The sequence below is a fragment of the Erpetoichthys calabaricus genome, chromosome 12, assembly GCF_900747795.2.
Source record: "Erpetoichthys calabaricus chromosome 12, fErpCal1.3, whole genome shotgun sequence".
In the NCBI taxonomy this organism is placed as follows: Eukaryota; Metazoa; Chordata; class Cladistia; order Polypteriformes; family Polypteridae; genus Erpetoichthys; species Erpetoichthys calabaricus.
Genome location: NC_041405.2, coordinates 126,144,805 through 126,160,319, shown reverse-complemented (window position 1 = coordinate 126,160,319; position 15,515 = coordinate 126,144,805). Strand labels below are relative to the sequence as shown.

The window sequence follows — 15,515 nt, the reverse complement described above, 5'->3', positions numbered from 1 at the left end:
TTTAGCACCCTATCTCTGTTCAGCTTGGCACATTACCACTAACACCTGCCAGGTCTGCATGCAACCTTGGGGTTGTGATCGATAACCTTTACTGACCATGTCACTTTTACTCTTGCAGATTCACTATATGCAACATCTACAAGATCAGACCATATCTGACAGAGCATGCAGCACAATTCCTGGTCTTTGCTTTGGTCTGGTCATGTCTAGACTACTGCAGCTCTGCTGGCAGGAGTCACCAAGTGTCACCAAGATGATTCAAAAACCAACAGCATGTCTGGTATTCAACCAGCCAAGGCTGGCACATGTCACTCCTCTTTTGAGATCATTACTTAAGCTTCCTGTAGCAGCACACATGATGTTCAAGGCCTTGATGCTTGTCAATAGACTAGTCAATTGATCAGCACCTATGTTAATGAAGACACTTGTAAGGTCTTGAACCTCTCAGGTCACCTGATGAATGGCATCTGGTGATGCGACCTTTGCATGGCATCAAATCTCAATCCAGACTCCTTTCAAGTGTCGCTCCTAGCTGATACAACGACCTTCCCACCTCCTTATGAACTACTGACTCCCCAGTGTGTTTAAGAAGCTCCCTTGTTTGGTGAATTTCTATCTAACTGATTAGGTTTTTATAATCTAGGAAGTGTGATTACCTTGTGTTTTGTTCTCAGCTCGTCACTTGTGGTAATCATTTTCGTACCCTTGGCTAATGTTTACTCCATTATTTTGACTTATTTGGATAAAAGCATTTGTTAAGCATATAAATGTCGACATAAATGTAAAGGTGACTAAAACTCTATGCTGCTGCAAAAGGCTTCCACCAGTGTTAAAAATCAGCCAATTCACTGAAGACGGATAGATAGATAGATAGATAGATAGATAGATAGATAGATAGATAGATAGATAGATAACTTTATTAATCCCCAAGGGGAAATTCAGTCTATCTTCATTTACACATGACTTGTGCTATCAATGATCACTGGATACTTCGGAACATTTGCATTTTTCTGTGTTACATAATTAAAGTGACAACAAGAGAGTAGATGAGGAAGACCAGAACTCACCAGAGCATTGGACGCTATATAACCATGAGCTGACTTATCTGAAAAATAAGCAAATTAATATTTATTACAAGTCATATACATGGATTTGGCATTTGGCTGTATTTATTTATTGCAGTCATTGTAAAAGCAATAAAAATAGGTAATTTACAAATTTCCTGTGAAATAATTGCATGTCCTGTCATCAAGTGGTGCAGAAATGAAATATTGCAGTTTATTAAATGCTTGGAGCTAATGAGTAATGAAAGCCATAATTATTTTATTACACGAGTCAACAGTTAGAGGGATAAGGTTTAAACAAAATACACATTTATTTGCCTGAAGATCCTATTTTTGGTCAAGAAAAACAAGATGGAAATTGCATGACACATTTTATAACACAGCAGCCAAAGACTTTAAACAGATCTGCACAACTGGGTCTATAATGTTTCAAACACAGCTTGGATTGTTTCAGCCAGATTTTATGACCTCATGTAATTTTCATTTTCGCTTTGCGCAGCATCCAGCATTACTGTCTGCAGAATGTCACTGCATAACTTAGATGTTACGAGGTGTTCACTTTGAGAGTTTATTTCTTTTAGAATTCATTTTTCTAAGCAAAAGTATACATCGGAATAAGGGTTTCTTTATGGTGAGTACATTTCTGTGCAGTTACCTTTGCATTATAACTGTTCCTGATCATTCTGATTATTTATTCCACGGTGCCACAACATTATTTTGTTTTGTGCATGGGCATCGCCGTGTTATCATTCTCGTTAACGGTACCATGGTATGTGACCCGTTAAATACCGGCGTGACATTTCATTCCAATCCATAATCAAATGAACATGGAGCTCATTTTTTTCTCAAATTTCTGTTTTCTGAGTTTTTGTTTTCCAACTGGCTTTAATTCCTGATTAGCAATTAGGCTTTGGTGTAAAAGTTTTCATCTTCATGATATGAACTTATTTCTGGTCTTGACCACGTTTCATCTCCTGCTCAGCCTTCGGGCAGAATACTAGATGGCATTTTACCAGCAATTAATGCTCCTTTTTACCTCTACTGCTTTTATTGTTTTATTGTTGTTGCTACACCACAACTGTCAAATTGGAATTGAAGTGGTCTTAGCTTGGGCTCAATGACCTCTTATCACTAAGATTTATTAGTTTTTATGTGTTCTGCCACCAATAAAATCAGTCTCTACACTTTGCATGTCTGAAAACCTCATAATCTTTACCTCTTCACTCATTGGAATGTCAGTCCTAAAGACGATTGGAACAGAAGAGTTCTAAAAGAGAAGCCTGATGAATGATTTAACGCAATACTAAAGTAGGGTGAAATAAAAAGCAAAAGGATTTTCAATAGGGATGAGCAAAATGATGTGAAATTGAATTAGCAAATAGAGAAAATAAAATGCACTCTGCTTGCAGCAAAATGTGTGCTGTTTACAAGAAGAAAGGCATATAGCACTTGTGTCAAAGTGTTTTTATGTATTCATTCTGCATGCACGTGTCTGTATGAATGTAGAATATAAAAAAGATATTTAGTAAAAAAAAAAAAGTGTGTGAATCCTCAACTAGGCTAAGCAAATTGTTAAGTAATGGAGGTTGGGGGTTTCCACACTCTATAGTTTACCTGTGAAGAAAACAGAGTAAAGTGCACAATGGTGTGTTTTAAGGTGTTCATGTGGTAAATAGGCTGCATGTCACACTTTTATAAAATGTACTACTTTCATCTGCAGTAAAGAAAACAAAAGGAATAAACAGAAATGATCTTGCTGGTGGTGTGGTGTGGTGTAGAAACGAACAAAGGTAAAGACAGAAATGTGAACAGGGCTTTAGGGATTAATATCTATCGAACTTTCAAACCTTAAAAAACTCTTCATAAGTTTTGCAATTGGGAAACCATCTGAAAAATTCATTTTAATGTCACTTTTGCCAAATTGTATGGAAATCGAAACTGTTTCTCTCATCACTAATGCTCAAGAAGTCACATTACTGTTAACAGACTCACATGGCCAACCATCTGCTTACTGGCCGTGACTACACAGTCTCTGCATAGGGTGGATGCTGAACGAGTGTCATTAAAGAATGACAAGGACAGAGGAAGGTGTCCTCATAATGGGGTGTGTAGAGCACAGTGGATCACTCAACCATAATGACCCCAAAAAGTATTATGTAAACCTCATCACTTTGTGTTATACTCTACTGTTACACTTTTTTTTTGTCTTTGTTTTGCCTTATACAATTTCTTGTATTAGAAATTTGTTATTTTTCACATACCCCGAGCACAGGGTCAGCCATTCTACAACACCCCTAGAGCAAGTGCAGGTTATAAGAGCCTTGCTTAAGGGCTCAGTAGAGTAGCAAATCTTTTGGCCGTAACGGGGATTCAAACTGGCAACTTTCTGGATGCCACTGTGGATCCTTAGCCTCAGAGCCACCACTCCACCCAAACTCAATGTCTCTGGGAGTCTACTACCTTTTCAGAGAACTATTACTTTTATGATCATTATTCATCTCATGGTAATATCAAGTGTTCACTTGTAAACACACATCAGGTTTAGTATAAAAGTTATGTAGACTTGTTTGATACAGAAATCCATTATAACACTCCTTGGCATGCTGTGGGCCACTTGCTTTGTCCTTTCCCCATAAATTACATTTGCCTTGATTGATGTAACAGACCAGTTAGTTTCTGAATTTGTGAATGTTAAAAACATGTTACAAAATATCCTGCATATAGACTGAAGTTCTATAGTTACCTCCAGAGGTAAAGCTCATGTATTTCTGATTATTCACAGTCTCTTTGGAATCGTAGAACTTGAGGACATCAAGCACAGCTTGGGGGTTCTTCTTCTGTTCCAGTTTTGTGATGTTGGATGTTTGAAGTAATCTGGCCCACTGTTCTGGAATCCCCTTTTTGAAAATAACAAATAGTAATCATTTTATCTTGTATCTCTAATTTACTCTTATTTATTCTTCTATTCTCTTGAAATAAAGTACAATGATGATTGTTGGACTAATTCAGTTATTAGGAAAACCTGGGCACATAATGAATGACAAGTATCAGCTCTTCTGTATTATCTATGTAATTGAGAAAATGAGTTATAGCATTAACAGATTAAGACCCCCACCAGGCTCCAGGGGGTCATACACATATTTTTACACTTTATGAGCAACACATATAAAATGAAATGGAGGGTGGTCTCCCTCAAATATTTAATGTTATGGTGAGTTCACGTACTGTGGCTTTAGTTTATTTCAGAGAACCAGCTTAAACTTCTTATTTCAGATAATATTTTAATGCTGGACACTTTTCACTTGATTCAGTCACATGGAATGGAGGAGGCAAGAGGTGGACTGGACATGAATGAATGAGTAGTGGTAAAAAGTGAGCACATTACAGTTTGAACTGAAATGTTTTATTCAGTTATTGAAACTGGATTTGTCCAAAGTACTGCCTTGGGAGATAAGTTACATCACCCTCATTAATGTTTATTGACTCAAGAACAGAAATTATTCACTATGTGCTAATATTCTATTCTGGCCTTAGAATGCTGTTGACTTAACTTGGGGGTTAGGGTTCTATCTGACCGTGTCTTACCGCCACCTACAGGCCTGTGATTGACACAGTAGCTCTCTTATTTAAGCCAGACGTTCTTATGTAGGTTTTGGGTCGTTCTTTGTTTGGCATAAATGTTATATATTATTTATTTATTTTATGTTATATAATAGTTTCTTGAGCTTCTGTAAAGTTTTAACTTACCCTTGGAGACAAATCTATCTATCTATCTATCTATCTATCTATCTATCTATCTATCTATCTATCTATCTATCTATCTATCTATCTATCTATCTATCTATCTATCTATCTATCTATCTTCATCATCCACTGTGCAATGTTACATTTTTGTGTAGAAACCTTAGCCTACAGTTTGTTGTTCATATGGACCCCCCGGTACTTATAGCTCTGCACGACTTCCATGACCTCGCCCAGTATGGTGACTAGTTTCAGAGGCTTCTTGGCACACCAGCAGTCCACCACCAGTTCTTGTAGACTTGCAGGTTGCTCTCCCTGCACCACAAGTCAAAGTCTTCCACAGCCTTCCTGTACTCTGACTTACTGTATCTCCATTATTAATGCAGTCTACAATGGAGGAAACATCTGAAATTCTGTGTAGGTGGCAAGTGCTGGTATTGTGCTGGAAGTCTGTTGTGTAGTGGATAAACAGGAAAGATGACAGGACAGTTCCCTGAGGTGCCTCAGTACTAGTACACCCCTATTTCTGACACACAGTCCCTCAGCCTCACAAACTGTTGTCTGTTGGTTATCCAGGAGATTGTGGGGGCACCAAGATGCATAGCCTTGAGCTTTTTTCCCTGTCAGTGAGGCAGAATGGTGTTAAAGCTACTGGAAGAATCAAAGAACATTATCCTGACTGTGATGCTGGCTTTGTCCAGCTGAGAGTAGGCTTTGTGGAGCATGTAGATCAGAGTATCGTCCATCTGTCTAATAGTCAAACTATAGAGGATTCAGATGTTCTGAAACCAGGGATCATAATTGTTCAAGTTAAATGTTCAAGGACAAAGAATTGATTGACTCTCCCATATCCACATAACTTGTCCAGAATCAGAGGTTCAACTTCTTGTTGGATTCTCATTTTAAGTACCTTAGGCCAAACTTTCTTGGGCAGGAAGTATGTTTGACTCCACTGTAACTATGACACATGCTTTCGGTTCCCCTTTACAAAATGGGGTCCACAGTCCTAACCAGCCAACCTAAGAGTACTGGTCTCACCGAACTTCTTCTGCCACTGGGCTCTTACTTACCAACACCATACCTGCTGCAAGTCTTCACTCACCAGTCCCTCACTGTTACACCTAGGGACCATCCTGCTAGGATTTTGGGAAAGTCTTCTTTCGTTATGATATTCACCAGTAGATTGTACAGTTTTCACAGTCACAGATGCTGATTAAATTCTTTAAGCTCTCTTCATGAATTCTTAGTCTCTGAGGCCTCTCCAGCTAATGCCCTAGAAGTCTAAGTGAAGTGACTACCAAGAGGTGAACAGTTATTTGACTGTGGTGTCAGTACATTCAGTAACAGGTGTTATGAAATCTGCCCAATAGTTGTTCAGCACTATGGCTGGCCTGGTCACTGTCTGAGTGGAAGGTTTACATTCTTCCCGAGTTTTGTGGGTTTGCTTCTCCCTCATAACGTGCTAGTGTTGTGATTATTGTTATCTCTAAAGTAGTCTGGCATAAGGGGCCATGGGCATGAGAGTACACATTCAAAGAAGAAGTGTTGCTGAAGTAAGCTAGGCCTTCCTACGGGACTGCACTGGATAAAATGGTTAGTGAAGCTATTAGGGTCATGGATGACATTTACTAAGTCTCATTTTAAAATGTAATGTATAATTAAACTAACGTTTATATGTTAATTGAAAAAAGTAAAAGGGACATACCGTGAACTCTCCAGTCACTGCATCAAATCCCACGTGAATAGTGTGCTCAAAATCAGAAGGAAGGGAAATCTCAGGGCGCTCTTTTTCTTTTTTCTTGTTTGCTACAGAAAATATAGAGACATTAACTCATTATTAAGTAATATAGCATAAAGGTGCACCACCACAATCCAAATGATAATGAAGGAAAAAAAGAAAAGCAGAAACAGTGAGCCTTCATTTTATAGAAGGTAAAGATTTCTCTTTATACAGCTGGCAAAAGGCCTATTTGTATAAATTAAATATGAAGTGAGGCATTTGAACTTGCTAATCTCCTTTGTTACTGTGCATAACTGACACAATATTCTATTCTTAAACCCACTTAGTCAAGTTCAAGGTCAGAGGAGACCAGGGTGAGCCCAACACAGGACGCCAGACCTACTATGCAGAAGTGTCCTGTGAATGTAATAAGCAAGCGTAATTATTAAAATGTTGTAGATGCCCCAGTGTACAAGTAGACTTCTTGCCCAGGATGGAGTTAAATTACTTACCCAGCTGGGATGCCATAAGGGAAGGATGGAATAAGCGCAGGCAATACCCTGCTGGGATGTCTTATGATTCTCATCCTGCCTAGGATGCTCAAAGACGTCAGAAACTAGCAGGAGAGCAATTCATCCCCCACCATTCTAGGTGACAGCGTCTCTCATGTAGGGTCCCAGTCTGGATACTCACAGGGCCGCATGGGAGCTGGAGTCCAGAAGTGCAGCCTTGTAGGGTTCCCAGGGGGACGGTGGAGGGCACTGCAAGGGGAGGATCCCCCTGGCTTTTCTTTATGCCAGAAGTGCTTCCAAATGTGCACGCAACGTTACCAGAGGTACTCACGGGTTCACCTTAAAAGAAGCTCGCTTCCATAACTCTTCGGGTCAGAGTCAGGAGTAAGTGAACAACACTCAGCCGAGGACAGAAGGAGGAAAGATTCATTGGTTTATCGTGTTTATAATTATATTTGTGGTGTGTTACTGGAAGGAGAGTTGGAGAGGAGACTCAGAGAGGAATAAAAATCCTTTATTTTATTCCATCAACGAATGGTGCTTTACTGTGTTTGTGGTTTGGGGCTCTCTGGCACCCCTTGTGGTCACAAAGTATAAATGGCAGGATAAATGACATATCTTCTAATAATACGTTCACTTCATGACCTGCACTCGTGCAAACATAATGTCGTTCTGCTCAGATATGATTTTATAAGGATAGATTCTTGTGCAACTGCCTGCATTTATTCACCTTCATTTTGTAATTGGCTGCACCATAACTAGCAAAACTTAACCAGGAAAGCATTACGACATCAGAACAATCTAGATGAGAACAGGCCATTTAGCCCAACAAAGCTCACCAGTCCGATCCACTTAATTCCTTCAAGATAACATCAAGTCGAGTTTTGAAGTCCTTAAAGTCCTACTGTCTACCACACTACTTGGTAGCTTGTTTCATGTGTCTGTGGTCCTCTGTGTGAAGAAAAACTTCCTAATGTTTGTGTGAAATTTACCCTTAACAAGTTTCCAACTGTGCCCTCATATTCTTTATGAGCTCATTTTAAGTAATATTTGTAAAATAATAATACTGTATTAGCAAGATCAAGTTGACTGCATATAGTCACAATTAACCTTGCCTTCTACAAAGGCCAGAACCAGAAGCACAAGGGATTTATTAAAGGAAAGGGCGAAGAACTCCAGATAAATTTTTCAGAGTAAGTCCTTCTCTAGTGATGAGTAAAACAATTTGTGTGAAAATTAATTTGCAGCCAAGCTCAATGTTTTGCTTTGCAAAAAAATGAGCAAAGCAAATGGTGTTTCGCTTCCAGCAGAATTTGCGTCATTGTCACAATAAGAAAGATGTATGGTTTCTATCTGAAAGGTTTTGCATTAGTTAATTCTGCATGTGTCTGATTGTTGTTTAGTTTTTAAGTAAAGATATCTGGTGAATTTGTTGAGCTGCCAAATGTTTTTCTGGTAGTACAAACCTCACTTTGCCAATTATAATGACAATCTTGGTGATTGGAATCCTAAAGATGCATCTGAGACAGAAAAGAAACTCAAATTTCCACAACACTTGGAGTGTACCTGTCATCAAGATCTTCTGCAGGAATTTAAGAAACATGAAAGAGGGGTTGTTAGTTAATGGTGGAGCAGCCTCACATGTAGTGAGTTTTTCTGTGGAGAAAACACAGTAATGTGCACCACGGTGCATTTTAGTGATTTATCATATGGAAAATATACAAAAAACTAAATGCACTTCCCTTCAGTGATATGAACAAGGGACACATAGAGATTTGATTTGAGAGGTGCGCTACAGATTACACGCATTACACAGCTGCGAAAAGTACACATGTGTCATAATCTGCTTGTAAATTTACTGTTTTCTTGCTTTCTGGTTTAGGATTTAATTTTAAATCTGAAATTCTCTCATTTTTAAGGTCCTAAAAATATTTTACATTCTCCTGTGTTGCAATTTTGTTTCTCTTAGATGTCACTATTTTGTGCAGTGTTGTTATAACAGGTGCTGTGGCATTGCTATGGATGCACACATTATCAGGGGTCAAGGATAAAAACGGCAGCTCCATGTACTTCCTGCTATATGAGACTTTATAACAAACCTTTCCGTGTTGATGTGCAAGTGTGTGTTTGATGTTCTAGTTTACCAGAATCCTTGCTTTGGTTTTGTTTATGACAAAAAGGTATCCTAAAAGATAGGATGGATGTTTGGTAAAAGAATTTTAGTCTTGGCTTTGGGTAACCATTTATCTTGTGAACATGCAATAACTGTGTGAAAATGTAAATGAGGCTTTACCTTTTGATTTCCACCCAAAAAAGCTTTAAAATCTCCAAAAAAACTTTTTAGTGAGTTTCACATTTTTCAAGTATGACACAAATTTTAGTGTCAGTTATGCAAAACAGTATGTACATTGAAACTTGCCTGTTTCGTTCGTCACTACTCTGTTTTCAGAAGAAGATGAGAAATGCCTCTCTGAGGACACACCCAAGAAGGTCACCAAATGTACGCCGCAGTTTTCCAGGCCCGTTAAGTTTATGAATAGAAAAGGGATTTTCTCATGGGGTCAGCTGACCCTAGTGTGATATAACAGGAGCCATTTGTTAAAGTCAGTCAGTTCACTTCCAGCACTTCATGGGAGCGGATCTCCACCCTGGCTCACCTAAAAGGGCCTTGTGAAAAGATATTTTCCACCCTGATAACATGGAGATAGATACAGTACATGTGGGCTTACTTTGTTTTTGTCTTCTTTTATAAAAGAAAACTCTCTTGAAAGAAGTCATAGAGACCAGGACTCTGGATGACCTAGAAGAGCAGCTGCTTGTGCCTCGTTTTTGCCTTCTCATTTTGACTTTAATAAAAGGCTGTTCTTTATCCTAGATATGAAAAACCAAATGAAAGCCTGGTTGGTAGAAATTCCACCTAGACAGCATGTATCTTTGTAAGTGCGGTATTGCAGAATGTTATCCCATTTACGTTTTACGTTTATGTTGTATTTCTGTGTTTTCATGCTCAGTTTCTGTTGTAAAATGCACTGGTCTCTTACACTCAATAAGAATAAACTGAACAGAGATTGAATTTAGAGCTGGCATTACAAGCACAACATTATTAGACACCTCCTGTCATTTTATTCTTTTGCAGCTGTAGCAGGCACATCACAGCTTTACTGGATGGGCTGCCAGGTTCACATGGCTCAATTTACACATATTAGACCTGCAAATATGCTTTCACTCTAAGAGACAATTTTAGTCCCTATTCTTGTAATAGTTCATGTTTGAAAGACATAAAGAAGCAATAAACACCTAACAAAGCATTGAACTATAGCCAGTCTTCCTAAATGTTTCTCTATTCATGCATTCATCCATCCATCCATTTTCTGAACCCACTTTCTCCACTAAAGAAAATGTCACCCATACTTGGGAGTGTGTGACCATCCAGGTATGAGCGGGCTTGGATGGACTCACACAAGCACACATGCTAGCTTAAGAAATGGTATTTTTTTGTACCCAGTTTCTTATCTAAAATCCCTTGTTCCGTTAAAGATTTGCATTAGTGGTGTAGCATTTTATAAGTTTCCACAGGGCGTCTGAGGATTATTGTGACAAGGAACAAAGCCAGGAGCGGACTTTTAAGATGAAAATGAGGTCAGAACTAGCAGAAGGTCAAAGCTGGGGTAACAAGTTGGAACAGGTGAACTGAAATCAAAAGGACAAGCTAAAATCATAGATCAAAGACATAAAGGAAGCTAAAATTATAGTTCAAAGACAAAAAGAAGGTCGTAGCAACATTTTTTAAAAATTCTACCACTAGGCACATTTGGAAAAATTAGAAGATTAAAATAACTGGAGTATCTGCTGAGAGATGCGATTAGGTCGCCCTATTTAGACATCACATCTTGTGACATCATCAATGAATGTAATCAAGTGACCAAATTCAAAATGTCAGCCAGTCTTTTTCTAAATCACTTAGTCCTGAACAGGGTCATAGAGGGGTGCTGGACCCTATCCCAGCCAGCATAGAGTGCAAGGCAGGAACAAACCCTGGTCAGGGCACCAGTCCTTCAATGGGCAAACACACACACACACACACACACATACACTCTCCAACAACACACTAGGGCCAATTTAGTATCAACAGTCCACCTAACCTGCACGTCTTTGGATTGTGGGTTGAAGCCAGGGCACCCGGAGGAAACCCATGTAGACACGGGGAGAGCATGCAAACTGCATGCAGGGAGGACCCGGGACATGAGCCCTGGTCTCCTCTCTGTGAGGCAAATTCAAAATGGAATTGTGGTAAATATTAAAATAAATTGGTATCAAAAATCTACTTTTTATTTTCAAAATAAATGTGAAACTAATGTTAAATTTTTAATCTATCTGTAACCCCTTAAGCAAAAATATACACGTAAAATATGACCATATTAAATGTAGTGGTCTGTGCTATTCTTTACAGCCCAATGTGTACTGCTCTGAATGAGAATAGCAGAAAAAGATTTTGAAAAGGACCAGGTGATAAGACTTGACACGAGAGGCAGGCAAGATTCATAACCAGAAAGTCAATAATATGACTATAAATGTTATGTATTTGCTTAAAGGTTTGTGTGTTTTATGTTAGATTGTTGCTTTGTTCATTTTGACTTATTGTTTTCCTGTGTAATTTTTAGTTTTGTTGGTTCTATATGTGATTTTGTCATTGTGGAGTGTCCTTTTATATGTTGTTATATTCCTTGTTCTTTGTGGGTGGGGCCCAAGGAGATGGGGCCACCCTGATATCATCACACTTGGGTCCCTCCTCAGGCTATTTAAATTAGCGGGGAAGGCTCAGGAGTTGGGAATCATTCAGGTTTCTATAAGTATTGTGGTTTCTTGTTGGAATTTCTTGGATTTTTGATAATGTCAGCAGGTAGCATTAGGGGTCTGGCTGAAGTCAGATAAGCCTCTGCTGGGCAGACCTTCTCCCTGGCTTGTTTTAGGAGGCCTCACACCTATTTTGTCTTGAAGGAAACTCCAAATCATAATAGTCAAAACTAAATACAAAACCTCAGGTTTAAAAAGTTAAAAAGTTAAAAACACAGAGCACTAGAATTGTTAACCAAGAAAACTCTCGCAAAATACATATTTGGAAATCTCTACATTTATCTCCAAAAACTCAGATAAATAAGAAGTGTTTATCATGACCCTCATGCCCACAATTTCTGTGATGTCACTTCTGGGTTTGTTTACCCAGCAACATGGCAACAACAGCTCTATAAAATGGCAGCACTCGCAATAAACAAAAAAAACGTTATGGAGAAGACGGCAAAATAGTTTAACTTTTTTACAATACTTTCCGGATGCAGAGTAATGTCAAATTCAGAATTAAAGGGAGGCCAGTATAGTGGATGGACTGTATAATGGATGAAGCAACCACTCCGGGATGGTTGATGTTTTCGTTCCCAGTTAGAAGGCCAAAAGAAGTGAGGAACAATGGGAGACTGTCTAGAAATAACTACAAATAATTACCAAATGAGGGATTAAGCTTCATTATCAAAGAGACTCAGGCCACCTTTGGCCACACTTCCCCCGGTGCAATGTATTAGCCAACCTCCCCTAACACTAAGGCCAGCGGAGACGCACTGGTGTGCCAACCCACCATTTGTCTTTCTTGAAGTCATTGTGGCCAGTTTAGACCCTCGCTCCTCACTATCAGAATAAAGCAGCTTCAGCCCAAACCATCTTGAAGCATTGCAGCTTTAAAACAGGTGAAAACAGTGAAAACAGAACAACAAGATTTCTCCTGTTCTGATGTTTTGTATTTAACAAATTCGGTTAAACAATAATTTTACTGCTAGTAAATCAGAAAACAAATCTGCATTCAATGTTTTTAGTTTAACAGACCAATATGTAAAATAAAACAATTCTGTTCTAAGATAACTAACCAGAACTGCAAAGACATCTCTTCTGCACTCCTGCTTTTAGTGCCAGTCATTCTGCTGTGGACTTTGAGTTGTACATCAAATATGAAATACAAGTGCTTACTTTTGTCACCACCTCCTGGGAAAATGGAGCGGAGTCTGGCTTTCTTATTTTTCTCTTCAGGTGCCATTGGAAGAGGCTTGGTGCTGTGATTGGATGCGGAAGAGTCTCGATTATTACTGTTCATTCTCAAGGGAGGGGCCGGCGGCTTCTCTTCAATATCGACACTATCAGACATCTTTAGTGGCACTCACAGTATCCTGTTACAAGAAGGAGAAACAGTGTATGTTAGTCCATTGCCAAATAGATTTTAAAAGCAGTCAAAGCTTCTTTACAGCTTGTTTGATACCTGCACCAAACAAAAAAAAAAGCTTAAGGCAAACTACACGGTCTGCCATGAATATTGTTTGTTTGGCATAGAGACTAGGGGGAAGTGAAACTAAAATCATGAGGTTGTTGCTTGAAAATAATTTGAAAAATCGATCAATCAATCGATAGATAGATAGATAGATAGATAGATAGATAGATAGATAGATAGATAGATAGATAGATAGATAGATAGATAGATAGATAGACTGGCTGACTGACAAGAAATTCTTGGCTATTTGCAGGTAAACTAAGGAACATATCTCTCTATTATAAAAGAAAATCTTGAGACGAGACTATTGCCAAGAGATTTTTTCAAGTCCCGTCCTCCTCTCAACCATTTTCAACCACCCACACGGTCCTCTCACCTCTCATTCGTGTGAATGCTTTTGTCAGACACAGTTCCTGCACTCTCAGCTCTTTTAAATTTTTACGTTTTCATCACTTTAAGTTCTCAGTAAAAGAAGACTTATGTCCAAATCTTATTAAAGAATTATTTCCAAAGGGTTATCAACAGAAGAAATGAGTACCCGGGCAATCCTAGCACTGAGAAACTGTAAGTTTAAAAAGTATTTGCATTTTAATTTCAAAGCCAAACAGAATGAAAATGTATAATGCAATGAATACCTCTAACGCAACATGAAAAATCATTTTCTTTCAATTTATTTCGTTTTACTATTTTTTACTATGGTTAATTACTCTGTAATGTAAAATCATTAGTTCTATTATGCATATGTAACAATTCCCATGAAAATAACAATCTGTTTAAATTGTACATCCTCTTCCCCATACGCGAATGGCAGATCCACGAAGTGGCTAGCGTGTAGCGCCCACCCAGGGGTTGGCAAGCGAAGCGAGCAGGGGGCAAGCCCCCTAGTTTTTCAATAAAAAAAATCCAATCTCACCAAAAAGTTAATTAAGTCATGAACAAAATCAGAAAAAGAACATAATGACTCTCCATATGTTATAGTCAGAAAGTGCCATCTTAGTGCTGGTCTGAAGCAGATCTAGAGTAGCACAGACAGGGTATGATCAACTGCAAGTCAGCAGTATTATGGTTCAGGTCCCAACTGCATCCTTTTCTTTTTAAAATTTTTATCTTATTTATAACTTACATACAAAAATAGACGTAAAAGGATAAAGCTACATGTTTGAGTGGCTGACTGGTAAGAAATTCTTGCATATTAGCAGACAATCTAAGGCAAATAATGGATCAGTCTCAAGGCTCTGAGGCACAAAAAATCCAAAAAATTAATTTAATGGTGAAAAAACTGTGATGATGCTTAAATTCATAGTCAGAAAGGACAATGGTAGTGTTGCTCTGCAACAGTTTCAGAACAGTGCTGGCTAAACGTCGGCAGCATCATGCTTCCAGTCCTGCCTCTAGTCTGAATTTTTGGTTCTTAAACAAAATATATGTAAAAGAATAACCATCAAAACTACATAAGTGATACCAAAAAACTAATTGTTTATTATTATAAAATCTCTTATCATAGAAAAAATGTTCTCCCACATATCCCACAAGATATGCACAGCAATCCGCCTTTACTTCTATCTTTTCTTACACAGTATATTGAGATGCGTATTTATTTATATAATTTTATTGTCTGAAAGCATAACAGCATAACAACATATTTTCATTTCCCTTGAACTTTCTATTGCCACCTTCTTTATTCTGTAATATAAAGTGATTAAATTCTCGATGTCCCTCAAGAAATCAGAACCGTCTCCATCTTTCTGTATCCTGTATTGTTTTTTATTAGTTAATGTCTGGGATTTTGAAATTTTAACTCCAGTTATTAAGGGTGGCATTATTATTCTATAAATTTCTCATTTATGATATTTGCTATCATGATAACTATGTAATCCATTCCATAAAAAATGAAATGATTTTCAGAATCCAAGCTTTAATTAAATACTAATATCTGCTGTATGTATTACCTATGCGTCCTGACCTGTTGGGAACATCCCATGACCACAGACATGAAGCACACCTGCACTCCACCCCAGTCCTTGGTTATATTTAAAGAAATGCTTTCTGACAGGCTTCCTCTTCAAATATTTTTTCTCCTCATCCTCTCCACTCCTCAAACTGCTTTGTCATTGTCCTCCTCCTGTCCTCTCCCAACTCTGACTCCCCAGTTAAGGCACAGCGGCTTC

General features: G+C 38.3%; 1 protein-coding gene across 2 annotated transcripts in view; it reads right to left on the bottom strand.

Moving 5' to 3' along the window:
- Positions 1 to 15,515, bottom strand: part of LOC114662570 (serine/threonine-protein kinase PAK 3) — a 194,445-nt gene that overhangs the window by 58,852 nt on the left and 120,078 nt on the right. For both annotated transcript variants that reach the window (XM_051935210.1, XM_028816110.2), the window contains 4 exons: positions 13,053 to 13,249; positions 6,511 to 6,611; positions 3,808 to 3,961; positions 1,068 to 1,105 (listed from right to left, as the gene is read on the bottom strand). In XM_051935210.1, coding sequence (XP_051791170.1) covers positions 1,068 to 1,105; positions 3,808 to 3,961; positions 6,511 to 6,611; positions 13,053 to 13,227 — 468 coding nt within the window. In that variant the 5' untranslated portion in view covers positions 13,228 to 13,249. The remainder of the gene's footprint in view (positions 1 to 1,067; positions 1,106 to 3,807; positions 3,962 to 6,510; positions 6,612 to 13,052; positions 13,250 to 15,515) is intronic.